This window comes from Rhipicephalus microplus, chromosome X (assembly GCF_043290135.1).
Source record: "Rhipicephalus microplus isolate Deutch F79 chromosome X, USDA_Rmic, whole genome shotgun sequence".
Taxonomy (NCBI): Eukaryota; Metazoa; Arthropoda; class Arachnida; order Ixodida; family Ixodidae; genus Rhipicephalus; species Rhipicephalus microplus.
Window position 1 is genome coordinate 129,372,053 of NC_134710.1, and position 19,308 is coordinate 129,391,360.

Below are 19,308 nucleotides of genomic sequence, written 5' to 3' on the forward strand. Positions count from 1 at the left end.
GCAAGTGCAAACAGCCGGTTATATAAACATCTGCAACTCGTCAATATATGTCTGTGCGTGCAACATTTGTACATGTATTTAGCGCTATTTCATAATGTGTCACTTTACAAAAAACAATCTGCAACAAAGTCACCTTCCCTCCATATGCTTTGCATGACGTCGATTCCCAGGTACATGGGATCCGCCAAACTTATTTCTTTTTATGTATATATATATATAGTTTTACTGACATAATTTTTTATATAAAAATACATGCCAATGTGTTTGAAAACTTTCGTAGGGTATAAACTCAGCGTAATTGTTCCAAGGCGTCCCTAACTGCACCTATTATCCCGCTCGCAGAAATGCGTCATAGATCAGCGATTTCATAGAGGCCGCTCCATGATCGCAGGACGCTGAATATCCTCGCACTGGCGCACGTGCAGCGCACGCGTGGCGAAGTTAGCGGTGGCCACTGAAGTCTCAATCGCGCGCCGAGACGCAAGTAGCGTCAACGTATAGATTACGATACGAACCATGATTATAAGACGGTCTTGCGTGAACGTGAGGGTGTGTAAGAGGTCTGTATTATGAAAGATTTCGCGATACCAAAGTTAGCCAACAGTTTTTTACACCCGCGAGAACTACATACTTTCCGTCATCACTCACAACACACAATGCTGATTATGTTCGACAATGCCAAACATCTGAATGAGCAAGATGCGAGTTTGCTTAGCGTGGCATTCCATCCAATTATATACGCAGTGCAAGCACTTGCCGACGTACAGGTTGCGTAAAACCTTTCCAGGCCATGGCACCATAATGGGATAGTATATAGCCTGGGAACATTTGACGGATCCTATATATATATGTTATCGTATTCCGTCTTCCTCTGCCACGGCTTACAAAAATAATTAAATTGACCTGCACCAACATATTACACTCGCTGTCCCAACAATCCCATGTGAAGAATGGGTATGATCAGTACTCAAGTGTCTGGCAAAAAATCTTAAACATTAACGCGGAAGCGTGAACTATGACGACTGCCACTGGGGTGACCAAATGATTGCACACAAACACTACCAAGCTGCCATTCGCTTTCTGCGAAGCATGTGGAAGGTAGGTGACCCTGTTGCAATTTTTTTTTCAGCGAAAGCTGTCACAAGATCACAACTCGGGTCACGCGCAGAGTTCCACCACCGCCACTGTCAGTAAACACATCACGCCAAATTTGAAAATAACAACAACTTAGTAATGAAGACACAGTGGGGGCTCGAAACCCAGGCCTCCTGGGCGCCAGCCTAGTAGGCTGGCTCTGAGCTACGCTGGTGGTTGTGACTGTTTGCAAACCTAGCACAAAAGACACAGTGGGGCTCGAACCCGGGTCTGCTAGGTGCCAGCCCAGTATTCTACCACTGAGTCACGCCGGTGATTGTCACTTGTTGGCAAACTCGCCTTAGGCAGCTAGGCTTGATGTCAGGAAAGCAATCGCGTTAATACGAGTTATAAAGCGTTTTAAAACAGCGAAAGAACAACCAGTCGTCGCTTAATATAGCCTAACCAGTGGGCCATCCAACGCTCCAACCCATTACAAAAGCTTGTTGTTGTTCCCCTATTAACTGTGGTGCATACCCACTTCATCCATAATTCCTCATCGCCGTCAGCCACTGCATCAACAATTGGCACAAAATTCCTTGCAAGTGTTTAGCGGATACCACGCTTCTCAGAAAAATGACGAAAAATAGCATAGCGGATGCCGACCTACTACCCAAAAATTTATTTATCATAGCCCTGGTGTGTATCAAGCCAGTGTACTTGCATTAGTTACCCTATGACTGTTTTGAAAAGGCTGTGAAAGGCCGCTGTTCTAGCTTTCGCTGTGACTGTGCTGCACCTTCTACGCAGGCCTGGCGTTTTTTTTTTTTTATTGAGCGACACGTCGTGAAATGACGCTTAATTTATGTACAAATTCGCACGCACAGACATATGTTGAAGAGTTGCAGATGTTTTTATAGCCAGTTCTTTGCACTTGTGCAACGATGCCTACTGGAACATGCGTATTAGAAACACTAGAAGCTGATATGAAGCACTGATTCTCGCGAAGATGCTGGCCCTAGGCACTGCTACATAAATCAACTTAAGCACATGGCAACTAACCACAATTGACGTTGACCCGACCTGACGACTGTATGAAAGGAGTACATTTGCAATTTTTATAAATATTGGCAACATATTCACAGGGCGAATAATGGAGAGTGGAGCGAAGCTGGGTCTACACACCGCTGCCGCTTCGGCCTCCCGTTCTCGTACGCCGGGATCTTATAGGCGCCGCCGCGCAGCTTCACGGCACGCTTATGTCTCGCGCGCTCGCATATCGGGGTTCCGTCTTCGAGTGCGAGCCGCGGCCGCCTTGCGCGCACGCCGCTCTGCAGCCTTGTCCATCCACCGACCTGAAAGCACGAGCGCGCCGAAACGGCTTTTATTTTACTACACCGCGCCGCCTAGTGAACGGTGCCGCCGACAAACACGCGATCACCAACAACGTTTTCGTGTGACGTCATTCCTATTTTCTCTAGCGCTAGCACATCTGGGTTCGGTCTTCGAGTGCGAGCCGCCGCTTTGCGCGTATCATACTTTTTAACGGCAAACTGGGAATTGTCGGCAAACTGTGAACTTTTTATCGGCAAACTGTGGTCACCACAATCACCTGTGGCAATACCCGCCCATGTGTATGTGCCACCGTCCTGTGGAAAGTGTTTCACGACGTACGCGACGGGATTCTGACATTAGGGAGTTTCAGAATAGCGCACCGCGAGCCCTTGCGGTGCGGTTGCTGCCACTGCGCATGCGCCGTAACGCGAGTCGGCGTTCGCGTTCGCGGACCGCACGCTAAAAATCCGAAATTACGTGTGGTGATGGCGCTAGGGTGGCTAGAATTCTAGCCACCCTACCCATTCTAGCCACCCTAATGGCGGCCCGCATGTGGCCCGCAAGCGCTGGTTTCGAGGCTACGGTGTCGCTGCGATCGTGCGTTGCGGATCGCAGCAGGGCAAGCGCTATTCTAAAACTCATATGGCGCCCGCTACGCCCGCAGCGCTTGCAAACGGTATTCTAAAACTCTCTATTATTCATGTCTTGACCAGCGCGTCATATTCCTCAAACCATCTTACCCCTCCCATACTAATTTTGGTTCACGCCAAGTTAAGCGGGTGACCACGAGAGCACCTAAACGTTAGCGGATAGATAGATAGATAGATAGATAGATAGATAGATAGATAGATAGATAGATAGATAGATAGATAGATAGATAGATAGATAGATAGATAGATAGATAGATAGATAGATAGATAGATAGATAGATAGATAGATAGATAGATAGATAGATAGATAGATAGATAGATAGATAGATAGATAGATAGATAGATAGATACGCTCAAAGTCACCGAAATTCGCTAAGAAATGCTTCGCATTAAAAAAACACGTTCAGGACAGGGCATGTAGTTTATTTGAGCTCCATGGTGCAGCGCTAACAATTTACGCGTGGATGCCCGTGTGCATATGCACTGCCTCCGCGTAAGTCTGTCACTGAAAAAAAAAAAACACGAGAAAAAGCCCTGATTTCTCACAGTGCTATTTTGAAGCCCGACCTCCTACCACTGAGACCCTTACGATTTAAACGCAGGGCAAATGCGAGGTATTCGGATGACTATTGCCCCCCCCCCCCCCCCCCCACACCAGTGCACTCGTCTACGCCCCCAGTTTCAGGGTAATTGGTATTCGTTAGACACGTGTTCTCTCCGCTACGGTGGTCAAGTGGATATATTGCACTCGTCTGCTGACCCGCAGGTCGCGGGATCGAATCGCGGCCGCGACAGCCGCATTTCAGATGGAGGCGAGAATGCTTGAGGCCCTCCACTGCGGCGTCTCTCGTAATAATATGGCGGTTTTGGGACGTTAAACCCCAAGAATTATTATTATTGGTCTACCCGCCATCAGAATTGCTTTAGAACTGAACTGTCCGAGATCTGGACCACTGATGGTCTGGATTAATTGTTGCAATAAACATGCAAGCATATCTGAGCCACCCCGCCACGCTGGTCTAGTAGCTAAGGTACTCGGCTGCTGACCCACAGGTCGCGGGATCGAATCCCCGCTGCGGCGGCTGCATTTCCGATGGAGGCGGAAATGTTGTAGGCCCGTGTGCTCAGATTTGGGTGCACGTTGAACCCCAGGTGGTCGAATTTTCCGGAGCCCTCTACTACGGCGTCTCTCATAAACATTTGGTGGTTTTGGGACGTCAAACCACACATATCGATCGATCGAAGCTTATCTGAGCCACCTCTCGATTTTTTTTCGCCACGGCATACAGAGCAAAAAAAATCAATTCGAAAAAAAATTTGGCCTACGCCCCGAAAGCTATGTTTTGAATGCTTGTTTTCGACTGTAGAGGCAACAAGAAAGACGTAGCCTGGGTAAAGCGACGCCACGCAGGTGAAATGGGCCAGAAGTTGGTCTCACTAATGAGAGGCGTGGTCTTTCGCATTTGCTTACGGCGATAAAGAGTAACGTGAAACTTCTCTGTGGGCCTTTCAGTGAACAAATGTTCGGAGCGTATACGAGGTACTTTCGATCGTGACGTGCGTTTCATACTTACATTGCAGTTATGGCGCGTTTGCACATGACACGTTACACCATGTGCCAACTGTATCAGCGGAAGGCACCCTTTCTGACGTTCCCAGTTTGAAAGGCATGCACGCAAGCGGCTTTCGGATGTCCCCAGAAAAGCACTGAAATAGAAGTTTCCTGTTCTGGACGCGCACGTCTCTACGCCAACAGGAGCAGAGAGTGCCGCCTCATACCCGTGCAATGCAGCCGCTTCAACCAGAGGAAAAGCATGGCGTCAACAAGCATCCGCTTATTTCAACATCCGCGCAAGGCTAACCTGTCTTGCACTGTGCAACATGTGCAATATCTCGATAACAGCAAGCGTGCGTGCTTGCCTGGCAGATAGGAGAGGTCGAAATATTCTCAAGATACGTTCCGAAGAGATGGCATTTTTTTTAACGCTTTCTATCATTACTGAACGATACACGTGTTAATTTCCGACCACGATCGCTGAAGCCGGCCAGATAATATTGAGGCAGGCGCGTGATCTAAAATTAATCACCGTCTGCCCCCAGGCTTCCGGGTTCCGAACGGCGCCGGTGAAATATACCGCGCCGCTCCGCTATAGGTGCGATCGCTATAGTGCCCAGGTGGTGGTCGCGTTATTGAGCTCAGGGCGGAAAGTTGTCCAGTACGGCGTGCGATCGTGTAGGACGGTGGCCTACATGCGAACTCCGGCATGCCGGGCACGTGCACCGAAGCCCCGTAGACGCCGCTATGCGGCACACAATTCCTTATCGGGACTGTATCGACCACGCGAATTACTTCCGAGAATATTAATGCGCACCCACGGAAACTCACTCTCCACGCTCACAGCTCGTAAAACAACAACTACACCCCCACCTTCCCTTTCCATTGTTTAGGACGTGCATCGCACTGGGCGCGTATCGCAGAGACAGGGGCGGCTGGCACTCCAAGCAACCGTTTATCTGAGACCTTCTCAACAAAGGGCTCGTGTTGGCGCGCTCCAATGAGTGCGAACAAAATAAAAACAACGGGGCACCATGAGCCACGTTCAGAATGAACTTTGTTTCGACGATACGAAACTTCCTAGCGTGCGAAAGTATTCGGAGCCCGCTCGAAGAACGGCCTTCAACAACTGACCTTGACGTCAGACGTGGGCTAGCCGCATGCAGAGCGCAACATGTCGGCAACAGAAGCCGATCTTGCGCTCGAGAGACGGCCACGATGGTTCACAAGGCTCACTCGGATATCCATGGAGTGGTGACAGCCAAACACTCCCCCCCCCTCCCCCGTCCACGCTTTCCTCATCCTCTATCTGAATGCCTCATCATCTATAGTTAGGACTCAGGGTTACCGACATACCAACGACAATTCATCCTTGTAATGCGCATGTTACTTCGCAAAACATTGCATATCAGTAAAGAGTATATAGTTAACAAGAATCATACCACTGCGGGCGTTCTTATTTTCGCGCACAATATTGAGATATTGTTCGTGACAGATGACACGATTCCAGTTTGCGAATTCGATTATACGCGAAGAGACAGGCATTGTAGTGTATATACTTGCATGAGATGCAAAATCGAATAAATTGATCAAAAATGGGACATACTCTGATGACACCAGTTTCTAGAAAGCCATTTCCAAAGTCTACGATATAATGTGTTGTATGGCATTCCAAGCGTTTTCAGTTCAGTGCGTAAAAAAAAAGCGTTTCGTTATGGAGTGGAAAAACAGCGATCGCATACGCGTTGATACGAAAATTTCTGGCTCATACACTGAAACCAATCCTCGGAATTCGTTGCAGTTGCCTGCACCTCACAAGGTCACCAACTAAAGCTCATATTGTGGTTTGATCCGGAAAGAAAACTACACCTTAGTTGTTCTTGTTAATTTTTAAAGTCCCCTTCCTCCAGGGGCTGTTATTTTCTATTTGCCGCAGGAAGTATCTAAGTTTATTATCTCAAGAAACAGTAATAGTAATAAAAAAGGCTGGTATGCCAACTACGCTCTATAGTGGTGGGTATTGTATGTTGAACTTGATGCCACGGACACGGCAAGTTCGTAAGTTGGTTGCTGCTTCCCAACCTTTGTCGCACTGCATTAAGTCCGAAAAGGTAGTTATTTGCTGCATTCCAAACGTGAAAAGCCACTTTTTGCTAAATTTGGGCGCACATTAAAGAACCCCAGGTGGTCTAAATTTCCGGAGCCCTCCACTACGGCGTCTCTCATAATCATATGGTGGTTTTGGGACGTTAAAACCCACAAATCAATCAAATCACTTTTTGCTAACGCTGCGGTGATTGCTAAAACGCATGTATGCGAGAGAGAGAAAGAAAATTCTGCAAATTACCCGAGAGCCAAAAATCTATGAAAAGCAAACGCTCGTGGCGGAACAATTAATATTAGAAAGTTTATCATGATATGGCATAGCACATGCAACGTATTACTTTATTTTGGAGCTCGAGAGATTGTATTGCAAGTTGTAGATAAGCACACTGAACCTCACAGCTATTGATAAGCTCGTCAGTGAAAGCTGAATGTTTGCTGCGAAAAACAAAACAAAAGAGCGCAGTTCGCTTTCCTGTGGGCAATGCATTAGGATATCTGGAGTTTTACGTCCCAAAACCGCGTGATTATGAGGGACGCCGTTGTGGAGGGCTGCGGAAATTTCGACCATTCTTAAACGTGCACTGACATTCCCTCTAATAGTTGGCCTCCACGGAAATGTGACAACCGCGGCTGGTATCGAACTTGCAACCATCGGGTGAGCAGCAGAGCGCCATAGATCCACCGAGACGAACGTGAGGCAATGCATGCCTACCGAATTGTATAACAATGTGCTGAAATCGATCAACCTATATGCAAGGAATTGGTTGGTTGGAACGTTAGTACACATGTTGTGAATCGGCAGCTGTTCTCTTCACGTATAAAACAGTAGGGAATTCGTATTAAAATAACCTCTACGGGCCAAGATTCATGCGGAGTTGCAATAATATATGTATAATCAATTTGGTTTTAATTAGCTTACTACTTTAACTGGCATATATAGTTACCAGTCTAGCGACATGTCATTTTTTTTCACATCTCTTTCTCGACGGTGCAGGCCATTAGCCATGCACAGACCAAGCTGACTCGTGCATCGAGCTAAGCTAGAAAACGGCGCTCGAGTATATGGCATTGCACAATCGGTGGAACACACGTATACTGGCACATGACGCGTTGATCTTTGGTCGCGCGAGTGCGCATCATTCGCCGACTCGGCCCGGTTAACTGCAGCTCTGTGCGCTATCTCCCACGACATAGTAGTATCACACAGGACATTTTCAGCGAAAAAGTGGTAAAGAAAGGAGCACTGAAAAGAGAAAAACACAGTCCACAGGGCGAGTGCTATACATGAACTGATTTTATTTCAGAAGAATGCCACCGAAAGTGGACCAGCTGCGCATGCGTGCCGCCGCGCCATCGCTAATCAAGCATCGTATCAAACAGCGTATATATATACTCGCTATTGACAATAACAAACATACCAAAATGTCACTACAGTCCATGTATTTGCTCTTGATATGATAGGCTTCCAGTAACTCTCTTCCTAGGGTATCAACACCATAGAGTTTCTTACTATACACTAGAGGGAAATCTGGCGCTAGTGTCTATGGGAGCTGCGAGGCACGGCGCTTCAGCGAGCATGGGAATGATGGGTAGTACACACATTTGTCTAAACTTCGTACTTCTGGCCTGCTTTTGGCTCCGTGTGTGTTCGTGTGGCTTAAAGGTGCTTTCTTACGAAACAAATATTAGCAAATGTTCAGCGGTTGCGCTTCACCGTCTTATTCTTTTAGACTTAACTTTCCAAATCGGGTCACAAAGTTCAAAAGGGTTTAATCTTTCTTTCAAAACGAAACCGAAACAGCAATAAACGAAGCCATAAGTACGATTTGCCCCTGCAAGTACGAAGACTAGGCAAATGTGTGTACTACCCATCATTCCCATGGTCACTGAGCGATCGCAGCGCCAAAGTGCCTTCTAGTTAATTTTAGGAAACTCTATGATCAACGCTTCTACCCATCTCAATCACGCGTAGCCGCGGTGCACACGCGCACGCCGTGAGATGGACTGGTAAATGTGCATTCCTTTTATTTTGTTGCGATATCAATTATATGGACACTGTCGACTGAATTTCGCCGCCGGCATCGATGTCATGCACCGCATATGTATACGTATCTATATATATGAAAAAACAAGGAATAAATAAATAAAAAAAAAGACTCCGGCGAGCGGAATTGAACATCACACCTCTGCGTCGAGAACGCGAGGCTTTAACCACTGAGCCACCGAGGAGTACCTCCCTCAGCATTCAAACGGCAACCTATTTATGTCTACCACTTACCGCTATTGGCAAGCAGCTCGGGGGGAGCTATCGTGTTTTCAGCATTATCAGCGAGCTGGCGCAATGAGTGCGCGGCGGCTCTCATCTCTCACGCGTGCTTTGGCCCGCGGAGAGGAGGGGAGTGGACCATCTCTCGCGTGCCCTTACCTCCCGGTGGGGAGGATAATACGTCTTGGCTGGCGTTGGGCTTGCCCTGGAATCATTCTGTTGCAGTTACGGGATGCACAAAGGTCACTGCAATCCTTGCACAGCTTCCGTTTGCGAAAGGGTGCACTTTTCAGACACAGCGAAATAACAACTGAGACGCTTCTTCGCGTTCATATGTACGTGTGAGTACGTTTCGTGCGTCATTTGTGCGTGAGAAACGCGGGGCACGTTTCGATATGCTTACCATTCTGCGCGTGACCTTCCAATTTGTTGCTATCGCGTTCATTGCTTCACCTTTCCGGCAAAGCTGTGACTTTTTTTGAAGTGCAACTCATGTTCCTGCACACTGTCGTTAACACATCTCCTCATTTGACCTATGTAGGTCTTTCCGCACGATAGTGGTATGGCGTATGCAACCCCGAATGCATACTTGACGTATTTTTATGACATGCATGCTTTTATTTTTTCTTTGCACACGTGTGCGCAGTTTTCAAAGTGCGGAGAGCACGACGGACACGCGGTGTTTGGTGGCAACCTTCCTAAGGTTGGGGGACAGCCTGTGATTGAACGGCAGCCCTACAGGTCCCGCCTCACTCGTGCGTCGCAGGTGATTTACGGCTTCATGCCTCTCATCTCCTTCAATATGTTTTGGGAGACCGCACCAAGGACCATGCACTGGTAAGCATCTACTCATAGCTCCTCCAATTTCATTTCAACGCTTGCCTGCACAGTGTGCCCGAACGACCTCACAAGAGCCGACTCCATGGCAGGCATAGTTTCGCGGTACCTCTCTACGCCTTACGTCAAGTGCGCAGCCGGCGTTATCGTGTGTAAAGACCTACATAGGTCAAACTGGGAGATGTGTTAACGACAGTGTGCGGGACTCGCTCGCTGGATTTCGTGCCGAACGGTTGTGCCCCCGCGATCTCCGACGACAGCGCAGCTCTGGCCGACTGACTCGCCATACGCCATCTCCTGACGTCGACAAGAGCTCTCACTGAGTGATGCCCCATCCTCAGACTTCTGCGACCGTGTCCATCTTTCCTATCTTCTCCTTACTTCCGTATGTGGCTGTCTCTGCCACTCTCTCTATCTCTATACCTTTTAATCATCATCATCAGCAGCAGCAGCCTGACTACGTCCACTGCAGGACAAAGGCATCTCCCATGTTCCGCCAGTTAACCCAGTCCTGTGCTTGCTGCTGCCAATTTACACCCGCAAACTTCTTAATCTCATCTGCCCACCTAACCTTCTGTCTCCCCCAAACCCGCTTGCCTTCTCTTGGAATCCAGTTAGTTACCCTTAACGACCAGCGGTTATCCTGTCTACGCGCTACATGCCCGGCCCATGTCCATTTCTTCTCCTTGATTTCAGCTATGATATCCTTAACCCCCGTTTGTTCCCTAATCCACTCTGCTCTCTTCTTGTCTCTTAAGGTTACACCTACCATTTTTCTTTCCATTGCTCGCTGCGTCGTCCTCAATTTAAGCTGAGCCCTCTTTGTAAGTCTCCAGGTTTCTGCTCCGTAGCTAAGTACCGGCAAGATACAGCTGTTATATACCTTCCTCTTGAGGGATAGTGGCAATCTACCTGTCATAATTTGAGAGTGCTTGCCAAATGTGCTCCACCCTATTCTTATTGTTCTAGTTACTGCAATCTCGTGGTTCGGCTCCGCGGTTATTACCTGCCCTAAGTAGACATAGTCTTTTACAACTTGAAGTGCACTATTACCTATCTCGAAGCGCTGCTCTTTTCCGAGGTTGTTGTACATTACTTTTGTTTTCTGCAGATTCATTTTAAGACCCACCTTTCTGCTCTGCTTGTCTAACTCCGTAATCATGAGTTGCAATTCATCCCCTGAGTTACTCAGCAATGCAATGTCATCGGCGAACGCAGGTTACTAAGGTACTCTCCATTAACTCTTATCCCTAACTGTTCCCATTCTAGGCTTCTGAAAACCTCCTGTAAGCACGCGGTAAATAGCATTGGGGAGATTGTGTTCCCCTGCCTTACACCCTTCTTGATTGGTATTCTTTTGCTTTCTTTATGAAGCACTATGGTAGCAGTTGATCCCCTGTAGATTTCTTCAAGGATGTTTATATATACTTCATCGACGCCCTAATTCCACAGTGCCTGCATGACGGCTGATATTTCTACTGAATCAAACGCCTTCTCGTAATCTATGAAGGCTATGTATAGTGGTTGGTTATATTCTGAGCATTTCTCTATTACCTGATTGATAGTATGAATCATATCCTATTAATCCTTTTAATCATATCCTATTAATCCCTCCTTACCCCCATTCCTCGTGAGTTTCTGTTGAGGAGTCCTTCCCCTGAGAGACAGTTACAGGGCTCACTTTTATCTTCTTTTCATTTAAGAATCACGTAAGAGAAGAAGTGTGCGGGAACATGAGTTGTCCTTGAAAAGTAAAAGTAACGCGTGCATTATACCAGTCCATTGCGCGGCCTGCACATGGGCACCACGGCTATGCACGAGATTAAGATCCTGGTATAGAAGCGTCGATACCCTGGGAAGAGAGTTAGTGGAAGCCTATCATGTCTCAGTATTCGTTTCTTTGCCACTTTTGCGCTAAAAATGCCGTCTGTGATACAACACCAACTCGCCCAACAGGAAGATTTATTGACAGTGCAGTACGTAATTCGTCACTGCAAATTTTATGGCGCCTGAAACCATACGGATGAAAAGACAAAAGTACAAGAATGAACTCGGGCTCCAGCGTTAATGGAAGCCGCAAATATACTATAGCTTTGACAGGATAGTTAATTTAACTCATGCATATTTCGTCCTCCGCTGTTCGAGGATTTAACTCGAGGAATATGGGACTCTCGTCTGCATGTACAAATTTGGTACATTTAAAAAATAATAAACACAGATAGATAGATAGATAGATAGATAGATAGATAGATAGATAGATAGATAGATAGATAGATAGATAGATAGATAGATAGATAGATAGATAGATAATTGATTGATTGATTTGTGGGGTTTAACGTCCCAAAACCACCATATGATTATGAGAGACGCCGTAGTGGAGGGCTCCGGAAATTTTGATTACCTGGGGTTCTTTAACGTGCACCCAAATCTGAGCACACGGGCCTACAACATTTCCGCCTCCATCGGAAATGCAGCCGCCGCAGCCGGGATTTGAACCCGCGACCTGCGGGTCAGCGGCCGAGTACCTTAACCACTAGACCATCGCGGCGGGGCTTAGATAGATAGATAGATAGATAGATAGATAGATAGATAGATAGATAGATAGATAGATAGATAGATAGATAGATAGATAGATAGATAGATAGATAGATAGATAGATAGATAGATAATTGATTGATTGATTTGTGGGGTTTAACGTCCCAAAACCACCATATGATTATGAGAGACGCCGTAGTGGAGGGCTCCGGAAATTTTGATTACCTGGGGTTCTTTAACGTGCACCCAAATCTGAGCACACGGGCCTACAACATTTCCGCCTCCATCGGAAATGCAGCCGCCGCAGCCGGGATTTGAACCCGCGACCTGCGGGTCAGCGGCCGAGTACCTTAGCCACTAGACCATCGCGGCGGGGCTTAGATAGATAGATAGATAGATAGATAGATAGATAGATAGATAGATAGATAGATAGATAGATAGATAGATAGATAGATAGATAGATAGATAGATAGATAGATAGATAGATAGATAGATAGATAGATAGATAGATAGATAGATAGATAGATAGATAGATAGATAGATAGATAGATAGATAGATAGATAGATAGATAGATAGATAGATAGATAGATAGATAGATAGATAGATAGATAGATAGATAGATAGATAGATAGATAGATTCCTCGTGATTTTCCACAAGTGTTGAGTAGCAGTCCAAAGGGAGCTTTATAGTAATGGCTGACCTCTGTATTTTCTGAAAGAACAATTCTCTCTTTCTCCCTCATTTAAACTTCGCCGTTTTGGCACCAAACAGTTTCGAGACTTCATCAAATAGTTGATTTCGAACAATACATTCGCACTTCAACTGCAACAGTCACCACTATTCTGCGCGCTGTCCTACTGTGTTCTGCGTGTGAGGATGTAACATATACGGCTGCTTCGTAATTTGTGTCCATAAAGGCAGCCAAAACGCGATAACTAAACCGGCAAGGACATTTGAGTACAAAAGACAGACCAACTTATCATTCGCATGATATCTTCAGAACCAGTGTCCACGCCCGTGGACAATGCATTCGCCATTTTTCGTAATTAAACTAGAAATGATACACTAAATATACCAAGTAAACTTAAAACAATCGATAAAGGTAACTCTATAACCCGTGAGGCGTGCACTTCTTTGGACCACCTGTTTTTAAAAGACAGTTGACACATGCATATCAACTATTTCGGAGGGGTAGACAAGATATATTTTGTTTACCCACATTGCTTCCTTCCTTCAGTTGCCCTCTGATGGGTTGGTAGATCGAACATGAATAGTGAACGCAATAAACTATCACGTGTACAGTTGCGTGTTTAGGCAAATGGAAAAATGCTTGTATCAGGACAAACGGAAGAAGTGAACGTGCATATGTACATGCACGGATATGAAGATGTAAACGTACGCGCACTCTTTTCATCTATAATTCAGGGAGTAGCTTGACTTTTTCGTTCACATACGTAACGAAACTGCTTCACGGCATAATAATAGTTGGCTTTAGACAAGCGTAACATATTCTGTTGAGTACAGGAAGAGCATCGCAGCGGCAGAGTTCAGGCTGGAAATTTCAATAAGATACAATGCGCTATGCGGCTCAGCTGTTGACGCGACCAGGGTGTGACCTTGCATGCAAGCTCTGTCTGAAACAGCGGAAAGACCACGTGGCGCCGGCACATCATTCGAGGGTGGCTCACCAACAGGGTTCCCGTGGCGGCCGCGCGGCACTTGAGCTTGTGCGCCAACAGCGCCGACTGCTGCACGTCGGGGGAGGCCATGGCGACAGAGCCGGTGCACTGCTCCGCCCGCGGCACTGGCCGTCCAGGTGTCCGGACAAAATAACGAGGGCCCCGATAAGCGCGTCCTTGCTCCCAGGCTTGCGCGCACCTTGCCCGCCCGGCAGAGATCTCTTTTTGCGGAACGGGGTGACGCGAGATAAGCGAGGCGTTGTTAGAGGTGTTGTGCGATCTTCGCGCCGTCAGCGGTGTTTCACTTCTTCGGCAGGACACGGAGCCGTCGAGACATCGCTAAAAGAGAGATAATGGATTTAATTGTAATTAGATTCTACAGGACCCCCCCCCCCCCCTTTAACTAGATCTTGAGGTGCTGCATTTTTTTTTGTCGTTTCACGCTGCAGTTCAAGCTTCGCTAAGTGGTTAGACGCGAAGCCAAATGCTACCATGAATTGTAAGTAACTGAAGTTGATGAAGCACAAGGCGAATTAAATTTAGTTTTCTAGCGTATAGGATGGCAGACCGGGCGAGTTGGTTGAAACGCACGGTACCTGAACAACTGCGCCAAAGACGGGACTAAATGAAATGACACATGCAACACTGTTTTTTCCAACTGAGTTTATCAGAAGAAAGGTTTTGCTTTTAAAGCCAGATAACAAACATATGCACATGCTTGTTAGGCATATTCAGCGTCGTATGTGCCTTCTCCTTCTTGACCCGTCTTTCGTGCTGTTCAAGCACCATGCATTAGTTTTCTGAAGTTTTCTGCAGACCGAAGCATACCATTAGTCCTACGCAAATGAAGGAAATTAAAAGTCCTGGTTTGGAGTAATATATAGACCAGTTGTACGGAGGTGGATTGCAGTTAGATGAGTAGCCTTGGGTGTATACTGGTAAGCTATGCATGTCAGCGCTATGTAAACTCCACCATTGTTGATATTCTGCTGGCATGCTAACGTTAATGTTATATGTTTATTGTGGTAGATATATAGTGGGGCCTATTGAAGGCGAATCTTGTAATCTGGGCTCTTGCGTGTAATAAACTTCGCCCACGGTACATCACTTTGAGGCGCAAGTGCAACTGCAATATATGTGTGCGCGGGACACTGTTGCGTGGGCGAAGCACAAAACTTCTTTGTCATTACGCCGAAAATAGTGAAAGGGCTCAAGTGCAACGGTCTGTACAACTCAACGCTTGTATCTCTCCGAAGGTTTACAGTTGACTAACCCCACATATTCTAGAACGTCCCTTCACTCAACGCTTCACCTTCACTTGAGAAAGCCGATGGAAGCGCACTCGCTAGGCCAGGCAAGTCACTGCATATCACCGGATAATGTGGTGTTATTCTCGAACAGCGCAGCGTCATTTTCAACAGAGCAGTGGCGCAGTGCTCAACTTTGTCAAGTGAAGGGTGAAAGTCGAGGAGCGTTTGTGAATACGGGGGTTAGAAACGCAAGAAGTCTTTCTCTCCCACAGACACTACCGACCCGTTGAATTTATCAAGCTGTTACAAGCTCTTTAGTCGCGTTATGTTATAGTCCGATTAAACATGAGTTTATAATCCTGATGCGTATCACTACACAACGCGCCGTGACCTTAGGGTGGAGCTGATAGGATCTTGTAAGAACAGTCAGCCGACGAACACGGTGGACAGACAAACCTGCAGACTTAACCGGGCCTTGTCCGAAGTCATGTTTCTGCGAAAGTTAGATTATAGAGAGGGAACTACCATGCGCTTCGTTTTGTTGCTCTAGTCATACATGCGCCACAGGCCCAGAACTAGCACGTGCACAGCACCAGCGATAGCCTGATTATGTAGTCGGAAGTAAAGGAGCTTTCTGTCCTCCGCAAACGTCGGCGAACTGCTATTGTTCACAGAAGCGCGTCTCTATCGCTGGCTCGGCCCCGATCGCAGCCCACACCGCTCACGCTCGGCACGAGCACGTTCCGGAACAAAAGGCCATCTGCGGCCCGACGAACCTCCAGATGTCGCAGCCCGCGCGTTGCTGGTCGGGCCGCTGCGTGACCCCGTTGCATCCGTCGTCGTGCACGCGGCGCGCCCTCTGGCCTCGCAAGAGGTGGCGCTCTCATCGCCGTCGCGAAAGAGGGCGTGTACATTCCCGTACCGTTTGAGAAAACTACCAGTCATGGCGAGGCCAGTTTTAATGCGCCTCAGAAGACTTATATAAGTTTAAAAAGTGATTTTCGATGAACCTCTCTTTCTTCAAAAGTACCCTGTCCAATTTTTGAGATGTCAGCAACACCTTGTATCACGCGATTTTGTTATTGACGAACTAAAACTGAATGACGATTTTTTTTATTCTGCTGTTTTACGGCACACATTGCAACTGAACTGTAGTCACTGAGTTCACTGGACGGTGTCGTTTTTGAACAAAACTTTAGGGTGGCACCAGTTACGAGATATTCATTCCAAAAGTGTGCTACAAAACATCATGCGCTTTCTATTGTCACGAAACTTCAGTTCACAAAACCGCGTTTGCTAACAAGAGTGCATTTTTTTTGCACGAACACTTGGTGGCACTAATCTTGCATCTAAGGTTTCATTCAGAATGCACATGCCTTACGTGATCATCGGTTACAGTTCAATTGTAGCATGAAATATTTTAGTTACAGTTATTATTGCATCTTGATTAATTATCAATGGTCGCGATTTTTACATTGAAGGAGATCTGCCGCACATGATAGTTTGTTATGAAAGAAATTTACTATTTTTACCGGAAAACTTATTTTCTAACTCTACCAAATGCCCATACAGACACACACAAAAAGCTGAGCGATCAGCAGGCATAGGGGCACAAATTCTCGCGTGGACTTTCTGTTTCTTTAAGGAACTATAATAATAGTTACGATGTGACTCAACTCCATCGTTCCTTTAACAATTACTCATTCACCGTTAAGTGTCTTAACCACTGGAGTGGCGGGGGGGGGGGGTGCTCGACTTTTTCTAAATTTTTTTCAATTTTGTATGTGTACATATATAGACGCACACATATAGACGCGAGTACGACCATATATGAAATATGCTTATACCGCTCCTCCCTCCCTCCACCAAATTTTCTGGCTACGCTCTCCCCCTGTTTCACCGCAGGTAGAATGCGTACAGCAATCAATTACGCCTTTTACACTTCGAACGCCCTGTACACACGTCACGCTGGCTGTAAACGTAATCGCCTGCGCTTCTCGCGCGTATTTGGCAACGCGAACGCGTTTAAAACATCTTCGCTAGCCATCTGCATGTCTTCAATTTGTCGGCGCGAAACACTGTCCACTGATTGCCACGCAAGTGTGTTATAAATGGTGCCTTTCAGTTTCGAGTGTTTCGTGTGCTCAGATGTGGGTGCACGTTAAAGAACCCCAGGGGGTCGAAATGTCCGGAGTCCTCCACTACGGCGTCTCTCATAATCATATGGTGGTTTTGGGATGTTAAACCCCACATGTCAATCAGTTTCGAGTGTGTCAACGTGTAGGACAGACGGGGTGCTGCATTAACAAAAGATTACTGGAACATAAGAGATCGATAACCGGAGGCTCGCCTTCTAATCTTTCTTTATGTCGTCTATAGAGTGTAAGCGCACGCCAATGTTCCTGAATGCTCAATTTCGTGCCGACATAGGAATGAATAAACGCGTCTGATGATTAGGGCATGACATATCGATAATAGCGGTAGCTCAGTCCATTAACTTGAATAAAGAAGAAACCAAGTGCCTCAAAACAGTTATCATTCGCGCAGGCGAGGTTTACACATTGCATGCATGGGCACACGCAGATAAGTTTTAGTGACTTTCTTTCACCGTTGTGCGCTTCTTCGGTTATAAGTAGGCGTTTGTGGTGTCCTGGCTTACTTCGTGTGTCCATGTTTGCACGCCCTCTTCTCTTTAGAATGAGAAATTTAAGCTGCTAAACCCGCGCCCACAACTCCAACGTCCATGAGCGCCCCTTCGATCTCGTGATAAGCTTCACCGCATAATGTTGTGGTACTGCAGCAAAGCTGACTGCTGAAATCCATTAAGTCGTGGAAACGGCGCGGGCTTCTGTTAACGCACCTTCGGACAAACGATGTGAGTAAAAAGCTCAGACTTGAAGCGGATTTCAGTGTCCCTATACTTTAAACGTTGTCATACATTGGCTCTATAGGGCTTGTGGTGGTCCCGTAAAAGCGGCCGAATTTCCAAAGACGTTCAGAAAACCGGTAGCTTTGTCATTCTTATCACGGATGTCTGTCGACAAACCCCATCCGATATCATAGTTTTATCACAAGAGCTTGCCGTACCACTATTCTGCTTGTTTTAGTGCAACCCGTTTAGAGCAATCACTGGTTATAACAATCCCATTTTTGTGGCACTTGAGTATTGCTATAGGTGGGTTCGACTGTACGCGTATAAACGTATCGAGTTTTCGCACTCAATTCGATAGGGTTTTTCATATACCGAGACAGAATTTTCTTTGTTGTGTTTCAGTATAGCATAAAACAAGTACAATTAGTTTTATGTAGATTGCACTGGGACAACCTTATTTACGCGTGTTATGAACGTCATGGTGTTACGGCCACAGTTTTATGCATAAGCGCTCAACTTTATCTATGAATATGTCGTTGGCGGCCCTCCCAATAAATAGTATAGGCTTCTATCATTGAGTGAAATTTCGTTAATGTTTGAAAACTGCTCAATAATAATTGCATTTTTAATGTAGGTAGGAATGATTACATCTTTACTTTTCCATAACTATAGTGCTATGCATTCTTGCAGATATTTCGGTTTATGTGCATTTACATTTTTCTTGTCTGCATTAGTCGGAACCGCCTTTGTAACGCATGAAGTAAAGAATGGGAAATTTAACGGGTTCGTTTTTCTTTGTTATACATAATACTGATAAGAAGTAACAGACAAATAATGCCAAGAAAAGTATAGGGGATGTTATCAGTAGTGAATGTAATGCCGATGTGAAGAAAAAAAATTAGGCGAAAAGATAACTTGCCGTGGGCAGGGACCGAACGTACGGCCTTTGAATAACGTTGTCCGATCGCTCTACCAACTGAGCAACCACGGCGGCCAGCCCCCCCCGTCCACATTATGGAGTATAAATGAGTTATAACAATAACGCATTTTTATTATCGTGATAATTATTATATAACTATTATTGTTAACATGTCAAACACAAATTCTCTATTATAAAGGTAAAGAGCAAGAACTGGTGGTATTAGAG

At 46.2% G+C, this 19,308-nt stretch overlaps 1 protein-coding gene across 2 annotated transcripts in view; it reads right to left on the bottom strand.

The window, feature by feature from the left end:
- p130CAS (Serine_rich_CAS and FAT-like_CAS_C domain-containing protein p130CAS) overlaps positions 1–14,189 on the bottom strand; it is a 164,344-nt gene extending 150,155 nt beyond the window's left edge. Inside the window, exon 1 of one of the 2 annotated variants that reach the window (XM_075877694.1) lies at positions 14,049–14,189. In XM_075877694.1, the coding sequence (XP_075733809.1) occupies positions 14,049–14,129 (81 nt within the window). In that variant the 5' untranslated portion in view covers positions 14,130–14,189. The remainder of the gene's footprint in view (positions 1–14,048) is intronic. The other variant, XM_075877693.1, reaches the window with a different exon arrangement.
- Between the last annotated feature and the right edge of the window lie 5,119 nt (positions 14,190–19,308).